This window comes from Lethenteron reissneri, chromosome 30 (genome assembly GCF_015708825.2).
Source record: "Lethenteron reissneri isolate LAM-NWPU_2019-01 chromosome 30, ASM1570882v1, whole genome shotgun sequence".
In the NCBI taxonomy this organism is placed as follows: domain Eukaryota; kingdom Metazoa; phylum Chordata; class Hyperoartia; order Petromyzontiformes; family Petromyzontidae; genus Lethenteron; species Lethenteron reissneri.
Window position 1 is genome coordinate 3,749,746 of NC_083808.1, and position 18,766 is coordinate 3,768,511.

Here is an 18,766-nt window from a genome sequence, read left to right on the forward strand (position 1 = left end):
CTCTGGATTTGCGATCGAGTGCTCACCGATTCGGTTCGATCTTCCCCGGCATGGCAGGAGAGAGGCAATGGGGGTCATATTTCTTTAATCTCTCGTCTCGCCCGCGCTCGGCCCACTACCACCCCTGCCACACCACCAACTCTGACCACGCAGCAGTATTATTATAAATGGTGTACATCAGGCAAGGTTGTGTGTGGTGGGGTAACGTGTGTATGCTTCCACCTCACGTCTGGCCAGTAGGCAAAATCGCCTCTAGAGCGGCTATCTAGAGCTCCCTCTAGTGAAGGCCCTGCTGCAACAGTGGAAAGAGCAGGTAATTGCAGGGCCGCGCCTTTATCTTTTTTTCGGTTTATTTATTTCAAATGTCGGCCTCTTCGCTCTATGGATAGAAGTCGTCAGCACGTAAAACAACACCTTTAAGCTTGTGGTGTCTGGGCATTCCCAGAGCCATTTCCATATGACATCACCGTCAATCTGCGATCGCTGTGCCTCTCGTTAATGAGGAACTAAACAAGGCGTTGGCTCATAATTGGCTATAATTTAGGTGGCATGACGGCTGCACTGGCGGGGCTGTGCGTACCGTTTACTCGATAATTCCCAGTGGCCGATACAACAAGGCCCTTTCAGTATACGTGACCCATTCTTTCCACTTCAGCTCCATTTATCATTGGGGTATATTTATACACGGTCACTTGGGAGACCAATCCTGAGAATCTGCATGATGCATTCACCTATTGCCAATTACTGTACGGTAAAGTAATATCTCGCCATCACGCTGCTTTAAACTTGCATCAGTTCCATCGCACAGCAACAAAGTGTTGAAAAGCAGTCTCGGTATTTTTTTTATGGATACGTGTACCACAGCAAGCAGATCGCAGTCATCATTAGCCTCAACTTCTAAACTGGCTCCAATTCCTCAACTGGGTTTCCTATCCAATTTTCAAGAATCAATCTAGCTTTCTCCCCTCATCTCACTCGACCGTATCTTCACCCCCCCCCTCCTTGCTATCTCCCCTCTCATCTCACTCTCCTACCCCTCTCCCCTGATCTCACTCTACTCATCTCCACGCACTCTCCTACCTCTCCCCTATTATCTCACTCTAATCTCCACGTATCCTCCACTCCTGCTACCAATGCTTTCTGTCAAAGCCCCCAGTCCACCTTTGCTCAGTGGGAGGTCGCTCATTCTCTTCTGCTGTCCCCATTGGATTTATCTCCCTTCCCCTAGCCGCCAATGACATCAACTCGTCTGCCACTATTGACGTCCATGCAAACAGAGACCTTTTTTTCCCTACGCCTCTCGCGAAAGTAAATATGCCCTCTGTTTCTGTACGGCGTCATGAGATTTGGTCACAATCAGGCACTAAATGAATCCATATTGTTATGCTTTGTCATGCATGACTGCAACCCATGGCAGCAAACACAAACATTCATAACAGGGGCAGTGAGTTGGGGCTCGTGTAAACATCATCCTCCTTGAGACCATTCTCGTCATTCCTCTCGTCCCGCACCTCCCGATCTCATGGAAGATTTGTATCCCATTGTTTCAACAGCCATGCCAGGAGATTGATTCAAACCATCAAGCTATGCATTGCAAGTTGGAGTCAAGTCAAGATTTTTTTTTCTGTTTTAACCAGGTGAGAACTCAGAGGCAAGGTAAAGTTTCCTTTGCAAGAGCAACTAGTGGGTCACCAAGATTACAAAAAGCAAACCAGATAAAACAATTTACAGCAATGCCAGCACATGGAGAAAACATGAGCAAAACGACACGTCCAGTGTGCTAATCATTTCACCGTGACCAGGCTGCTTCTGAAAAATAGGTTAGTGGTATCCACATCTGCAGAACGTGAAGAACCAGTGGCATCCACATATGCAGAACGTAAAGAACCAGTGGCATCTACATCTACATGAGATTATACAGCTTTCAAAGCCACCCCCAGTGTTTGGTGTACATGCCGTACAACGTATTTGGAATCAACAATACAGTTGGAACAAATCGACTTACGAACAGACCTCTGGAACCTAACTAGTTCGTAAGTAGAGGAGGTCCCTGATCGTGTTTTTGTATTTGTTGTTGTTGTAACGTTCGTACCCGCTCCAAGTTGACATCTATGAAAAAGCGAGCTTCATAGCTCATCGGATTCCTCCAATGAAAAACAAATATTCTGATTCAAGATCCCACACGCAAAAAGGTGCCTCCCACACGCATGAGTTGAACAAAGCCACCGCGCGCCGCTACCAGTGGGCCGTGAGAGCACGCACCGCACACGCGGGCGGGGAGGGGCGGCGACGTGACGGCCAGAAAATGTAAAAAAAACGAACAGTCTCGTCGAATGTTTGGTCATAAAACAACGCCCGCGCTCGGGAAACGTTAGCGCGCCTAAAGGTCGATCTTCTCTCAAACACAGCGGAGCACTTTTGGCGACGGCGCACCGACACACACACACGCCACTCCTCCCCTCCTTCCCTCCCCTGTACGCTTCATGAAGAGCTGTGAAAATATACACACTCGGGGGTTTTACCACGGCGGATTGGTCCCGGCGTGTTGCTGCCAAAAAAAAAAATGGCACAAATGTACTCATTAATTATCATATGTAACACGATTTTTGTTCCTGGGTAGTAAGTGTTATTTTCTAATTGCGTATGCCTCAAAAGTATAGAAAATGGCTATTGTCCCCCCCCCCCCCCCCACAAATTTTGCTTTTGTGACCAGGACTTTACGTGAAGGAATGACACAAATGCACACGTTTACTCATTGAAAATAGGTAAATTTCAAAAAATCACTGTCCTGGTTACAAAAGCAAAGTTTGTGGGGAATAATAGCCATCTTCTGTACTTTTGAGGCATAAGCAAGTTGAAAATAACACTTACTACCCAGGAACACATTTCTTTGTTACACTTATTATTGCTGTTAAACTAATATTAAGTTACAGCCCGTTGTCAATGCACTTGTGGGTGATGGTCTCTGGCATCCCTTTAGATTGGGGGGAGGGGGTGGGTTATTTGACTATACTTCACCACCCCGGTAAGTCTGGGTTTGTGGAAGAACGCTCCAGGGACCAGTTCAGACGTAACTTTTGCCACTGACGTTCGCCATTGCCAGGAATCAATACTCAGCTTTTTTTCCCAGGCTAATAGGCACAGTGCGTTAACAAACACCACCCCATATTCACCATACTGTACCTAATATAAATCAGCATGCAGTCGCGTACATGTGTTGCGTTTTAAGATTTTACAGGGGCGGGTTTTTTTTTGTCTGTCTCAAACTTGGCACACACCCCGCTTTTACGATATGTGCAGCAATACATTGAACTACAGTATGGTGGTGCTCTGTTTCAGTTTAAGCACGGGACACGGCACAGATGCCCTTCGTTGACGCTTGGCTAAGAGATGATGTGCTTGGGAACACCTCACCAGGTGTTGTTAGACTTGGGGCTATCAGCGTGTTAGGGGCCGTCCATAAATGACGTCACGCGATTTTGGACGATTTTTGACCCCCCCCCCCCCCCTTCGTCACACGGCGTCACAAAAAGTCAGACCCCCCCTCAAATATGACGTCACAAAGCTCTCGGCCCCCCCCAAAAAAAACATGCTTCAAATTGCTTTAAACTATTGTCATTGTAGTTCGTATTTAATGTGGCGCTGCACTCTGATGTTGTAGAAGAAAACATTTATAAAAAAACGTCTATTTGATTAAGTAGAACGTGTTGTTTATATTTATTTAAAGTTGCGCATTTTGATGTGACGTCATTATTTCTCACCCCCCCCCCTCGTCACAAATCGTCACACATTTCTGACTCCCCCCCCCCCCCCCCCCAGGTGCGTGACGTCATTTATGGACGGCCCCTTATACCTCTGGCTTGTGTGGCTTTTTCCCGGGTACTCTCGATTCCTCACCGCTAAACTAAACACTCAAATAATGGAATTGGCCAAACAACTGATTCCAGAACCCTCGTGCAAAGGATTCTTGAGACTCAATGCGCCTTTTTCCCCCCCTGGGTAAATTAAGGACCATTACTAAAATATCGCTTCTCCGTTTACAAGCAAAATGTCGCAGCATGCTGGATGAATTTGAAATTAAGAAGTCAAGAAAATTCTCATTCAATCAGCAAGTCAATCAATGCTATCCTTCCTTACCCCCATACCTGGTCCCAGTAATACGTTACAGTACCCTTCACCGCGGGTCACAGATCAACAAACAAGTCATCATTACATCACCGCAATGAGCACTTAACAGAACGCCTTCTTACAGTTCCAATTGGCCCAGCCCTAACGCAATTGCTCACCGGCGGAATGTACTGTAAAGTTGTGGATATTGGCCCGCGAGACAATAACTACACACACAGCACGCCCTGGGACTTACGTCCATTCTTTGTGTTCAAAAGTACTTGACATAATAGGTAAACTTGCATGGGCCACATGAGTAGCACATGAGTAATGGTACATGTACGCAACTTAATTCCGTGATCGCAATACAGGAAGTCTCAGGATTACGATCGCAATTTCCCCCCCCTGTAATTTTAAAGCAAGATTTGGAGGTGTGTCCAATAATCCGGTATGTGTGCGTACACGTCTAGATTCTTTTCATAACTTTGATGTATGTTGAACTTCTTTCGCACCGTACATTGCCAACCGTGCGAATCGGAGGAAACTTGATTGACCCCGGGTGCTTCTTACTTTCCAGAGCATCGTATCATCTGGAGAATATGCTCATGGTGTGATGCCCTTAGTCAATCTATTGCTGGATGAAATCCTCCCCACGCTATGTCGGTCATGGGGGTTGTTTGAAGATCCATACTTAACCATACTGCTGTGTTGGTCAGCGTGGGTTGCTATATAATAAAACAAATTATACGTTTTTATTCCAGCCATTCTCATTCCATTGGTGGAGTGAGGCCTCCCACACGCCATGCCAGTCACGCCTCACCACGCGCGGCAGTACGGATTGGTACTGTCTAATTAAAATAGATATTCTGGGATCGAACATCACTCCAGAGGAAACGTGGCAGCACCAATGTGGGCTGCGCAGATCCGAACCAAAGGCTCCTCTGGCCAAACCTCACAGCCAACACCGGTGTCAACCGGTTCTGGGCTTCCCTTAGGTCGACTAAACCTTGAATTAGTATTTCTAGATTTGAAGCTTTCGTGACTGCAAGGATTCATACTCTTAGGTTTTTTCGGAAAAAGTCACGTAGGTAAAAAATAAAATACAAATTAATAAAATAATAGAAATAAAATGAAATAATTTTATAAAATATAAAATAACAGTATTTCTATTATTACTTTTATTAATTTTCATTTTATTTTTTACCTACGTGACTTAAATTAGTAGCTGGTGCGGTGTGTAAACATCACCACTGGGGAGACAAAGGCGGTCGGACGTGGTGTTGGCCACCCACCCCCTCGCGTGCCGTGCCGGCCTTGATAGGTGCTCGCTAACAGCACTTTCGGCGGTAGCGGGGCGATCGCAAACCGCACTAGGACTTCCCACGGACCACGTGGATTGGCACCTGGTGCACGAGTGGCTGGCTGATGGTGATGGCCACGCGACGATCAGCCACCGCGGCTGTGCGGGTGAACTTGACACAGTCCCGCGGATCAACAGAAAGTTCATTCCGCACCGGATGACGCTCTTTATAAGCGCATCTAAACTCGATAGATCCTTAAGATATTAGGAAGCCACCAGAGCTGTGTGCAATTTTAAATCATCTCTGGCTTGAAAACGCATTTCTCTAGAAGTGAGTTTTTGTGTTTAGTTTTTTTGTCCTTCCCCGCACCTCCAATAAGCACGGTTGGCTACGTACGGTGCGAAAAGAGGTTGAACGTACGTTACTTCTGAATTCAGATGGAAAAGCACTAACCGCTGATCGGCGTGACTGCTGCGGCAACATTCGTGTGCTCGGTGTTTTTTTCCCGATCCCTCCGCAGCACACCTAACCACTCACTGTATAGCCACAATGTGGGTTGTCGTCAAGTGGAAAGACCGATTGCACTTTAAATGAAAATCAAACCCCGTGGCTTTGTTACGGGGCATGTGTGTGCTCTCCAAACAGTGTGCGTAAGAGGGACAGCATTTCGAGTCAAAAGGAGCCAAATTCCAGAGAGCCGTGTTGGCGTATTGGCCCCACTGCATTGCCGCTATTTTGTTTGTCACGCTGAGAAGTCAAATAAGTCTTTGGAAAAAAATAAACCTCCGAGACTACCATTGATTTTCTGCTTCACGCTAGGCCTGGATTACCCACCGTGCCAGGACTACCTTGGTGTGGTGCCAGCCAGCCAGGGGGTGGAAAGGGAGGTACAACTAACTGTACTGGGGCCCCAAGCTCAGGAGGGTTCAACAATGCGTAAAATAATGTGTTTTTTTTCTTATTTAAGGGAAAGGTTGGTGAGAAAATATCAAACCGACTCTGTGGAGGGTTCGGGTGCATCGCGATGTAATTTCGAGATTAAATATATTGGACACCTATTCCATTTCTACATATTTTATTCGTTCTGGTCTTATTCAGAATAAAAACGTTGAATATAAAAAAATAATTCACAAGCTGAGTTTGGCTACAATCTTAGGCCTGGGCAAAGTTGCTTTCCTTGATAATGGTGATGGGGGATGGGAAGAGATGTTGGCACCCAGCCAAGATTGTTATGTACTGGGGCACCACATTTTTCTTCACCGGGCTTATTGCCAGCTCACCAAAGAGGGCCCACAATAACACAGCTACAATCCTTCATCACCTGCTGGCCATGACGAGTCCATGGTTAGGAATGCCACCTCTGGGGTACGAAAAAAGTGGGACATATTATGGCAATAAGAATACCTCAAAACAACATAAGAAGGAAGAACTGTATGTAAATGCCTCGTCTTTAGTGGTGTATCATTATTTTACCACTGACAAAAAAAACGAGACTTGTAACGTATCAGGAAAACTACTTCAATAGGAGGACGATCCTGGGAAAAAAAACTGGACAAGTGGCAACCCCATCCTGGGTTGGACCAAAGTCTTTGTGGAGACAAATGCATTGGCCCAAATGCATTCGACACACGCCGTTGCTTGTGGACCCTGCATGGCATTCGGAACGGTGCCAAAAAATATTACGAGTACTGTAATTTGGCAGCTGACGGGAGGCCACTGTGTTGTAAAAACCTGTCACCCAGGATTTCGTTTGTGGCAGCAAAAATTGGGGAGGTGGGAAAAGCCAGGGGCAATGGTGGCTGGCGAGGTCTCTTCTTTTTACAGAATTCCACTTTTCTACAATAATCGCCTTATTTAAACGTCTTATAAACTTTATTTTATGTAACTATATATATGCTGCACACGTAGGACAGCAGGCAAATGAAAGTAATATTGACAGCAATGCACCGATGCTTGGGCATTCCGGCCAAGTTATTGCACTCTCTTTTTTTGGAGAGAGAACACGACACGTTCTTTGTTGAGAAGTGCTTTGCGTGCAGACGTCGATAATAATGGGCGACAGTAATCTCAAAGTGTCAGCAGGTGGCTCTTGCAGAGCAAAAAAAAAGTTCAAAGGCAAAGCTTCCTCAGATTTTATACATTTCTCTCCTGAAATACAGAGCAGGAGATGCGGTGCTGCGGTTAGCACACTGCACTATGAATTCGAGTGTGAACCGAGTGCATTTCCCAGCCACAGCGATCATGGGGGGGGGGAGAGGGATTATCTGAACAATTCCTGGGAATCCTCGAATATGCACTAACCTGAATGGTGAATTATGGTTAAAAAAAAATATAGACAGTGTGAGGAGGCCTTCATCCAGCAGTAGTTTGACACAAGATTGTCAGCTAGTATTAACACTGGAACTACGTACTGTAATTATTTCTCGATTCAAAGCTTTCGTGACTGCAGGGATTCATCTTCTTGGTTCTTTCGGTAAAGTCACGTAGAATGGAAATAATAAAATAATAAAAATAAAACATAATAAAATCATTCTCACGACGTTTCGGCCTGCTCTCCACCTGAGGACGGCTGCTTGCGTTGTGGGCGAAACGTCGTGAGAATTATTTTATTATTTATTATGTTTTATTATTTCCATTCTACGTGACTTTACCGAAATAACCAAGAAGATGTAATTATTTCCTTTGACCAAATCACTCGGAATGCGGCCGATCTAAGGGTTCAAGCAGAGGTGAGCCTGGATAGTGCTCGGGTGGGCCACGTCCATGCATGAAAGGTGGTTGGTTTTCGGCTGCTACGGGGCTACATGGTGGGCAGCAGTGTGCAGTGTGGCGACATCCATTGTTGTACGGTACTTCTGTGCTCCCAACGTGTCAACGTCACCAACCCGCACTGACCAGTGGGGCAGAGTGTGGTCAGGGCATGGAGAGGCCCTCATCCAGCAGTGGACTGTCGAAGGAAGGGCCACACGAGGTACATTCGTTGTCGTGATTATTATTAACAATTGCATTAGCTCGAGTACCGGACAAAAAGTCGGCACTGTAGTTAATGCAATTGTTAATACTTACTTGAGAAGGATGAACACAAGCGTGTTAAAACGACACCCTCTTTGCGCAGCCTAAGCCAACACAAAAGCATGAATGACACGGTTAGGCAATGCACATAATCCACCCAGCCCTGATACAGTAATCGTTGATTCGAGCAGGATTAAGTCACTACTGTTTTTTTCACGATCGTTCGCTGGTGTGGCGGGTACGATAATTGCTCGCTTAAAGGTGGAACGCCTTCTCTGCTACATGCTCACGAGGACGACGCCGGAATGTATGGAACTGGTCTCCAGGTTCGACGGTGGTAGCTGACTGGCGGCATTAGGCAAGCGAGCTGCGTGTGGATTTTATTTGTTTTGACAGCTCCACTGCTCCGCATCGCACATGCGTGGCTGTCTGCAGTATCGTGTGTCTCCAAGGTGTGCTACAGTGGCTCCCAAAAGACAAATACAAAAGACAAAGACCCCCCGTATAGCCTTAAGAGACTGTTGGGGCAAGTGCTGTTAGCGAGCACCTATGAAGGCCGGCACGGCACGCGAGGGGGTGGGTGGCGAACACCACGCCCGACCGCCTTTGTCTCCCGAGTGGTGATGTTTACCCACCACACCAGCTACTAATTTCAGGCTGAGTCGACCTAAGGGAAGCCCAGAACCGGTTCAGATTATCATCACCGGTGTTGGCTGTGAGTGGCAATCGAACTCGAGCTGCCGTGTTTGAAGCGCGGCGCGCTACCTACTACACTACGCAGTGGCTCCCCCGCACACACACACACACATGCAGGCGTCACAAATACTTTCATTTAAAAAAACTTTTGCAGCCACAAACTCTCTCTGCTCACTTCCACTGCTTCAAAGTAAAAGTGGCCCCACGCTAAAGATGACATCAGGCGGTGCTCATGTCCGTCTGGTAGGTCTTGCTTCTGGTGTAAAAAGAAAAATCCATATTTCTATGGCAGGAGCCATAATGTTCATAGGGCAGGCACCAGGTGACGGTTGTCAAAGATGGTGCTCGTTCAGCCGCGGCTGGGATTTGACCTCAAACAACGCGGAAGGGCCTTCTGTTGAATTCAGAGTCTGATCGACCAAATGTTTGCAGCAAAAAATCGCCAGAGGTTCGGTGAATCGAGCTGATTGGATAAGAATATGACCCGATCAACATCAGATCCCATCCTGATTTACTTTTTATGTATCTGATCATATAGAATTTTAAATAATAGCTGCAGGAGTCATAATTTTATTTGCACGTAGGCACGTGGAAGGACTGCTTCAAGTCTTCGCAATTCCACCATGATCTTATCATGCAACGATCCATCTAGCTCCTGATCGTGATGTCTCCCTCTTGGGTGCATTCTTTCCTGCTGGGAGCAATTGCATTTTCAGTCTAGACCATCGGCCATCATCAATTCTAGAGATGTGTCCCGCCCAAACCCACACATCCTTCTCTTAACAGTCAATGTGGTGGCAAAATAATTGGCAATGTTATCAATCATGACAATCCAATTACAGAAATAAATTGGATCGACTGAAACTGATTCGATCCGTGGAAATATGAATAGTTTCAGTCAAGAGTTGGATAGCAGTCCCAATTTACACCACATGATCAGATCAAAAGAGTGTAGATCTAAACACTGTACCGCTGGCACTCATAATCTCATAATCTCATCATTATAAGCTTACTGGCTTTAGCAACTGAGCCACTGCCTTTTGGTTAAAATGACCCACTATGTCTATGCAACCATTTATTTTTAAATCCTTTATATTAAGTTCGCTTGCTTGCTTCCTTGCGTGCTTGCGTGCTTGCTTGCTTACGACCGTGCAAATCTTTCGGTCGTTTTTTTAACCCACTTCCCGTGATCCAATCGAGCTGACATTTTGCACACAGACTCGTTGTGCGAGACAATTAATGTTCGTGAAAAAAAAATTCCAAAATTTTACACTGTTAGGGAAATCAAATGAAATATTTAATTACCAATTGCTTAATACTGGCAGACAATCATCTGACCCATAGGTAGCAGCCATCTCAAGCCAGAAAACGAGAGGACTCTAGCCGCCACGCATATAAAGGATTTAGAGTGAAAAACTTTGTTTTTACGGGTTATACTTGTTTAAATGTGTAGTCCTGCAATTGCTTGTCCATGCTACTGCTGATGGAAGGGCCTCCACTAGAAGCTCTCGCAAGCCCTCTTCTTAAAGACTGTTTTTGGCCTGCACTTTCATGCTCGTCAAACACCCGATACTATAAGAAGAAAAATATAGTTTTTATTTTAACAAGTACCATTTTGTGGTACTTAACGGTGATCATCTTTGCTGCTGAGAGATTGGCAACCGCCATATGGATGTGAAATATTCATCAACAAAAGACTCAGTGAGGCCAGCGAACATAAGCACCGCAATGAGACAATACGACTTAACACAAAGTAAATTGAAAGGTACAGCCCTGCAATTGTTTGTTCATGCCACTGCCTGACACGACAGGAAGCTCTAGAGAGCCTCACATGAGGGTAGTTTGGCCTACTCTTCCACACTGGCCAGATGTCTTGGAGAAATTGCATGTCCCCAATTAGCACATGACCTGCTAATCGAGTGAATGTGGGGCACCCATGCACGGCTGCCGGGTGGACAAAGGCACAAGGGATGTGAGAAACTTGCACCATTTTTTCAACTGCCATGCCAGGAGAATCAGTGACCTCTGGATTGCAAGTCCAGTGTGCAAATAATTACACCACGGCCGTATTCCTTTATTGAACATTTATTAAACATTCCTGACTATTACTTGTGTAAGACTGTAATTGGCCGAATATTCTTTTCACCAAAGTTACCATGGTTACAGAAGACACCCCTTGTGTAAGAGGACATTGCATTTCAAAAGCTGTCGCACCTGGTTGAACAAAGGGCATTTCATTGAAGTGGCACAGTGAGCGAGTGTGTTTAATTGACCCAGAGTAATCTTTAATTGGCGCGGAGCTGTGGCACCATGGTTAGCCCACTGCGGTACGAACCTGACAACCCCAGTTACATTATCTCCAACTGATAACGTCGGTGGCGAATGCCATCTGAATCAGTCGTGGATCCAGTCTTGACTCACTCCCATTTGAGCAGCGTATTGAAGTTATGGACACATAACACTCACGACCGCCCACGGCGGCAAGTGGGACTGTCAAGGCAGTTCAATAATTATTGGTTGAATGTTTACTTACTCGCTCTGGAGTTGACGAGGGAGGCAGCCCGTGACAGCACATCCAGCGGAGACTCCATTGTCTTCACTGCAAATGTCCATGCCGTAGGTTCCAAACACGCACAACACACGTTGACACGTTAACACAACAAAGATCCCACGTGTAGCCTGGCCACACTGTTGGTTCAAGTGCCACTGTTGGTGGTCAGCACCACGCCCGGCCGCCTTTGTCTCCCTCGTGGCGACATTTATACACCACACCAGATACCCATTTGAGGCTGAGTTGACCTAGGGGAGGCCTGGGACTGGTTTACACTGGGGTTTGATCGTTAGCAGGACTCGTACTCGGTTCGCGGGGTTCGTAGTACAGCGCAGCGTGATAACCAGCACACTCATCTTCTTGGTTCTTTTGGTAAAGTCACGTAGAATGGAAATAATAAAATAATAAAGTAAAACATTATAAAATAATTCTCACGACGTTTCGGCCACAACGCAAGCAGCCGTCCTCGGGTGAAGACCAGGTCCCCCCCACACACACAGCACACACTGAGAGTCTAAATAACGAAGTGCAGTTTCAGCAATATTTCCGAAGAGAGGAATGCCATCTCAACACCACTGAAATCTCAAAACCATTGCCATCCCAATCTCCACATGATTGCAACATCAACACCTTTGCAATCTCAGCGTGATTGAGATCTGAACACGACTGCGATCTCAACACCGTTGTAATTTCAACTCCATTGTAACGTCAACACCACTGCATTCTGAACATGGTTGAAATAAATAAATACAAATTTCCAATATTATCACTTTTGCAATCTCAAGTTCTTTGTACAGCTGAGGGCTGTAGAATGGGTGAATTTTACAAACACATTTGGAGTGGGAATTCGAGGTCTATGGAGGAAGAGGGGACCGCAATCACGTGTGCAATACATCTGGTATATGCTGTTTATATCACCTGGCACGTTGAATTAGGAAAGAGGGCATGCTTTATTTACGTATGTTGATGCAGATACTACTGCCAGCATGTAACACAGAATAGAAGCTGATGCAGCGTTGGGCTCTTTAACTCAATGCATCGTGATGAACGTTGATTAACGTTGGTCGACGCGCATCTCAGACCACGTGTTTAACAATCAATTGCGTTTTTCAATTCGTGTTTGTTGCATGTTAAGGGTTCATGTGAATCCCTCCAGCCACTAGAGACCCTCTACTTAAGACGGAAACAGGAGGATTTGTCCACAACTCTGGCTGTCGCCTAATGAAGCTGGTAGTAATTAGCGGCAAAACGTCGTGCTCGAATTGGTGATGTTGTGTGTCTACTCTCCAACATATACCCGTGTGCTGATTTAGTAACGTACTGGCATGTTTTATTTACGTGACAAACCATACTTTGGCTGTGTCGGGTGGTGGCGGCTTTAACGACACATTTATATTTACGCGATCTAACACACAAAACAAACTCTATTATCGTTAGCGCCCCTCGCCTTCTCCACTGCTGGATGGAGGCTTCCCCAATTTGGTTTCCCTCACGGGGGGTGCATAATGGATGGTGTTGAAGTGTGTTCTGTCCAAGAATCACCCTTGCCGACCTGAGGTCAAGACGATGTCTCTATTTTTCACAACTCACGAATCCACGTGTGTCTCTTACAATGTCAATGCAAGCATCCTTAAAATCGCAACGCTTTCTCTTGCAATATTTTCCGCTTTTGCACCATGTTGTCCATATTTCTAACGCGTGTCACAGCAGGTAATGTTACACGCTGATTAAAACAAACTTTCTTTAGGCAAATGTAGAATACAATTCAAGTATTAGCTAGGATGCAAAAAAAAAGCATTAATAGCACAATACAGGACACATCAGACGTTTTGACTTGCTATTAATCTGGCCGGTATTAATTTGGCGAACTTTCGTTTGTAATCTTCGGTGTGTGAAAACGACACATTGCAAGCTAACACCATTTCCAACGTGCCATGGTGTCTTCTGTACTTTTTAAGTGGTGACTTTTGTTTTCAGCAGTTGCTTTTTGAGTGACGTGTTTTTAATAAGCCATTGAATTAAAGACTTCGCCTACGGATACGTCTCTTGGGGTTTTAAGTTTGTGGAGTCAAACATTGTGTGGAGTCAGAACTTACAGTACAGTCCACTCTATAATTATCGGTGTGCGGTTTATCCGATTTGCGGATTAACCACGCACCCTGAGATTTTAATATGAATGTATCACTCGTGGAGTTTCCCTTAAGCCCAAATTAAGAATCTAAAACTGGTTAGACATTGTTATTCTTGGAAATGTTTCATACACATCACACGGTACTTAAACCGAACAAATGTTGTCCCGTGAATCCGAAATCTACGTGATCGTCTCTACAGTACAGTAGTTGCAATACCTTTACAACCGTGGGGCAGAGTTTAATGTAATTTTTTGGATTAACCGCGATTTTGAATAATCCATTCTCCCCATTATTAGCACGGATATTCAAAAGTCTACAGCATATGCCATACACACGTTGACTTATATGTTTAGCATGGTCTACATGAGTCATAGTCTATAATCGGACAGTGCACCTGATAAGATAACTGCAGGCAGCAAATAACTTTTTTTGTTCGCGGCACTAAGTCACTTTACGTTATCCTCATTATAATCCACTGGCCCCCTTGTGTTCGATCCACCGCTGGATGAGAACCTCTCAACGGGGAGATGGAGCGGATGGACGACATCAGTCCGCGTGCCAGCTTTACCAGCTCGGATTGTGACGTCCCAGGATCGTGAGAGAAGGCAAAGTCTTGGAGAAGCCTTCATCCAGCAGTGGATATATCCTGGATGAACACCCGCATGACGCTACATTGAAATCCACTGCTGCTGTTGAAGGTCACGTCCTGGGGGTTGTTGGTCGACCATACTTCACCACATCAGGACGAGTTGTTGAAACGGGGGTGGGGTGTGGGATTCGCGGGCCCAATTCAGATATCCTGGACCGCCACTGACGTTCGCCGTGGCCTGGAATCGAACTCAGGTTGCCGGCTAACTGAACGCGGTGCGCTCACCGCTGCGCCACCGCTCCCCCTCTCATGTCATGCTTTACACGGTCTATCATCAATATTATTACGACTGCGGTCAAGTGCATCAGCAAAGAAAGCGTTGCTGCACGGATCTATATACAGTGTGTATATATATACGCGGCATGTATACTTGTAAACAACAATTTGGCTCCGTAGAGAAAGCAGAACGCCTGCCACCACTGACAACGACGACGAGGATGTAACGAACGCAATACGCACAGAGCCTTCTTCAAGGACTACGCAACAGCTGTCAACCACAACCGACGACCCCACGAAGCACAACTTTACCGATTTCAATGCTCGGCGCGACATGTACATATAAAACAATTAACGCAAACTCTCAGCTCACCGACCCACCCCACCACGTGTTGCGCGCGACTTACCTGTGCAGCAACGCGTCTTGTCACAGGTGACGACGACATGCCACCGCGAGTCGCCAAGTCTGATCGCGACTTACAACAAGTTAGGCGGCGGCCACCGGCATTCGGGCAAACGTCGACTCGTCAGTCGTTCCACGATCGTTACACTTTGACTGGTAGAGGCGATGTGGTTACCCGACTTGGAGGCTGTTTGGTTCGAGTTGGTTTTGTGTGAGTTTTATAGCAAACAGCGCAAGCGAGCCGCGTGCGTGTGTGTGCGCGTGTGACTGTCATGCAGTACTCGGTTACAGCCACGCACACAATCTCTCCCCCCCCACCCCACCGCCTTCTGCTGCATGCAGCGCGGCTCGGCTCAAACACGAGACGAAAAATGCAAAGAACTTTGGCAAATTCCCTGCAGCACTCGCTCTGAATATATTATGATAATGATGCGAGTGCGGACCGGAGCGTGACATCAGCCTCGCTGTCTGCGTGGGGTTTCGGCTGTGGCCGCACAGCGCGCGTGTGTGTGTGTGGAGCTGAGTGGACTTGCCGATGACTGGCACCAGCGGTGTCAAGATCGGCCTCTGTGGAGGAGGCTCGTGAAGGACGCTACTGGGAAGTTGGAGGCAGTCGCCCTCCAACAACAACGGAGGGCGGAGGAGCGACGCTCACAACAACGAGCGGAGCGCCGGGTGGCTAATGCACAACAAGTTTGCACAGTAGGGGGCACAGGTGGTGCATCAGCCAGTCATCTCGGTCATCTCGGTCAGTCGACCCGTGGCACCTGCTTAGTCTGCCCCGTTAACTCCTGCCAGCGGGCTTTCGACACTTCACGTGGCCTCGAGGTGCACATGGCCTGGCACAAGCGTCGTGGTGACGTCACCGCCACTTAGTGGCGAATGGCAGTTGTTGTTTGTTGTTGTTTAAATATATCGTGGTTGCTGAGCACTGAAGTGGCATAAGCCACAAAAACAACAAGCGGTCAGCAACAAACGGCACTATTTTAAAAAAATGTGCTGTGAAGATGGGACATTGCCTGAAACGTCGCCTATTATACATTTTATTTTACCTTTAAGGCCACGGTGCTATTGAGGGATGTGTTGAGTTGGGAGTTTTTTAAAATAATGTTTTTGTAAATAGAGAAGTGTTCGTATGTTACTTGCATTGAACAATTAGGTTGTAAGATACTTTTTTGGAGGGGAGGGGGGTAGAGAGGCGATGGGGTGGGGGTGATCGTAAAGTCTGGCAGTGCGAGCTGGGATGATGCACAAAATTACGTGCTGTGACCTGCAGTCGTGGGTCAATCGGTGAAGCTCACTGGCCACAGTAACAGCCCCATACAGCAGCCCATGTTACTACCCTTATAGAGTCTTAAACTAAAGTTCGTACAAGGCCGTCAACAGTCCCCCACGCCCCGCCAAGTTGTTTCATGCCACCCGCCCCCCACTTTAAATGGAATATATAATCAGACATTTCCCTTCGTATAGAACTGTCTCTCCACGTAAAACAAATATAAGAGTATTAATCACACATCGCAGCCTTCTGCGTGGGGGTGCGTGACATTTGGGCAGAATCGATTCAGCACCAGCAAACTCCTGACTGGTTTCGACATTCAGTCTTTTTTGTTTGTTGCGGTTGCACCCGAATCAAGAGCCGCATGGCTCACAGGGATATACCTAATAAATGAAAACTGAAGACTCTCATCAACAAGGTCACGCTGCGCAACGCGAGACGATGACCTCGGTCCGTGCGCAGGAGCGAGGTGGATGTGCGGTAGCCTATGGTTGCCACTTCGTAGCAATACCACGAGAAGATATCGTACAATACTGGCAACGTTGTACCCGTGACGACACCAGCGGGAAGGTGAGTAGAGTCAATGCTATAAAGTGTGTGTGGGGGGGGGAGACGGATCGTCAAAGGGGAGAGAGAGGAGAAAGAATGAGAAACAAGAGGAGAGGGATGGAAAATGAACTGAAACACGGGGAAAGATGAGATGAGCGAGGAAGAGGCGACACGGGACAGTGTCTGTTTTCACAGGGGGCGGGGCGAGGAGGGGAGGGATTCACGGTAGGCGTGGCCCAACACACAAGTCACGCCATTGATCACAATTAGGTTGTGCAGATAACGTCCACGACCATGAATGAGGTTTTAAAACGAAAGCTGCACGTGAGAGGTTGCTGCAATCACAGGCAGTTGCAACGAGCACGACGTGTGTGTTGTATTAGCAACTCGTTGGTAGCGACACACGGAGCCAGCAGGTGGAGCTAAAGAAATACGATTTAGGTTTTGGGAACCCTCGTGTAAGTTACTCAAAAAACACAACGCGTTCGTCAATAACACGACGGACTTAGACCAGAAGTAAAATATATAACAGTCGAAGTTTCAGCAATAACCCTTCACCCTACATAGCACGTAGAAGAAGGGCCATTGGCCGAAACGTCACCTATGATATATATTTCCCTTTTAAGGCCAAGGTATTATTGACAATTCTGTTGATTTTTGTTGTTAATTGTGCAGTGTGCACCACTGCCAACGCAGAATTACCACCAAATAGTTTGTCTAAGTCACTGGGCTTATTAAAATAAAAATAAAACCACTGAATTTATTTTATCCATACCACGTTTTGCAGCCATTTCACCAAAGTTCAAATGAACACATTTTTTTCTCGAGTGTCCAATCTCGTTGGTCAGGTTTGTATTTGAATAAGTCTTCAGTAGTTGCTATCTTTCCAATCAGTCATTCGTCCCTGTTTTCTTAACAATGGTGTACGCTTTTTAATTCATGACGGATGTCAACTTCTGTATGGAAATAAGGCACGGACATTTCATGGCAGATTGCGTGCCACGGTTGGCTGCGGGAAAACATGGCTGGTGCATTGCAGAGATCCAACAGCCACGGTTGTCCTGTTCTTCTGTGCTTCCACCTCCATGTAGAACTGCTTTTTAAATCCTTTATATTAAGTTCACTTGCTTGCTTGCTTGCGCGCTTACGACCGTGCAAATCTTTCGGTCGTTTTTTAACCCACTTCCCGTGATCCAATCGAGCTGACATTTTGCACACAGACTCGTTGTGCGTGATAATTTATTTTCGTGAAAATTTTTTTCCAAAATTTTACACTTTTTAGGAAAAAATTAATTATATTTAATTACCAATTGCTTAATGGTGGCAGGCAATCATCTGACCCATAGGTGGCAGCCATCTCAAGCCAGAGGACGAGAGTACTCTAGCCGCCACGCATATAAAGGATTTATAGTGAAAAACTTTGTTTTTACGGGTTATAGTTTTACGTTTGGTTTGGTGCCCTTCCACCGCACCTCCGATGTGCGCGGTTGGCTACGTACGGTGGGAAAGAAGTACAAACTTAATCTATTCTGAGAGTGCCACCTTCCACAACCCCGCACTGATCATCAGCGTGGTGGTGGTCATTTTATCTCACGGGGTAGACCCCCGCATCCAGCAGTGGAATGACAGAATAGATCTTCGTGTACATTCTCAAAGAGGGAACTCGCTTTAGTAGAGCACACGGGAAAAAGTCAACCTGATAAGAGAATATAAACATCGATAAAAAAATTAAAACTGTTACGTTTGCCAACGTCACAACATGACCGTTTAATTTTTATTGCATCAATTAAAAGTACCACTGTAATCATTTGTTTGACGTTTGTATCGGGATTCCAGGACTCTGATAGATGATGCCCACTTGTAAAAAGTAATAA

General features: G+C 46.2%; 1 protein-coding gene across 2 annotated transcripts in view; it reads right to left on the bottom strand.

The window, feature by feature from the left end:
* The window catches only part of LOC133349419 (transcription cofactor vestigial-like protein 4), a 56,447-nt gene extending 41,008 nt beyond the window's left edge, over nucleotides 1-15,439 (bottom strand). Inside the window, exons 1-2 of one of the 2 annotated variants that reach the window (XM_061562831.1) lie at nucleotides 15,072-15,439; nucleotides 11,650-11,715 (exon numbers count right to left, since the gene is read on the bottom strand). In XM_061562831.1, coding sequence (XP_061418815.1) covers nucleotides 11,650-11,707 — 58 coding nt within the window. In that variant the 5' untranslated portion in view covers nucleotides 11,708-11,715; nucleotides 15,072-15,439. The remainder of the gene's footprint in view (nucleotides 1-11,649; nucleotides 11,716-15,071) is intronic. The other variant, XM_061562830.1, reaches the window with a different exon arrangement.
* Between the last annotated feature and the right edge of the window lie 3,327 nt (nucleotides 15,440-18,766).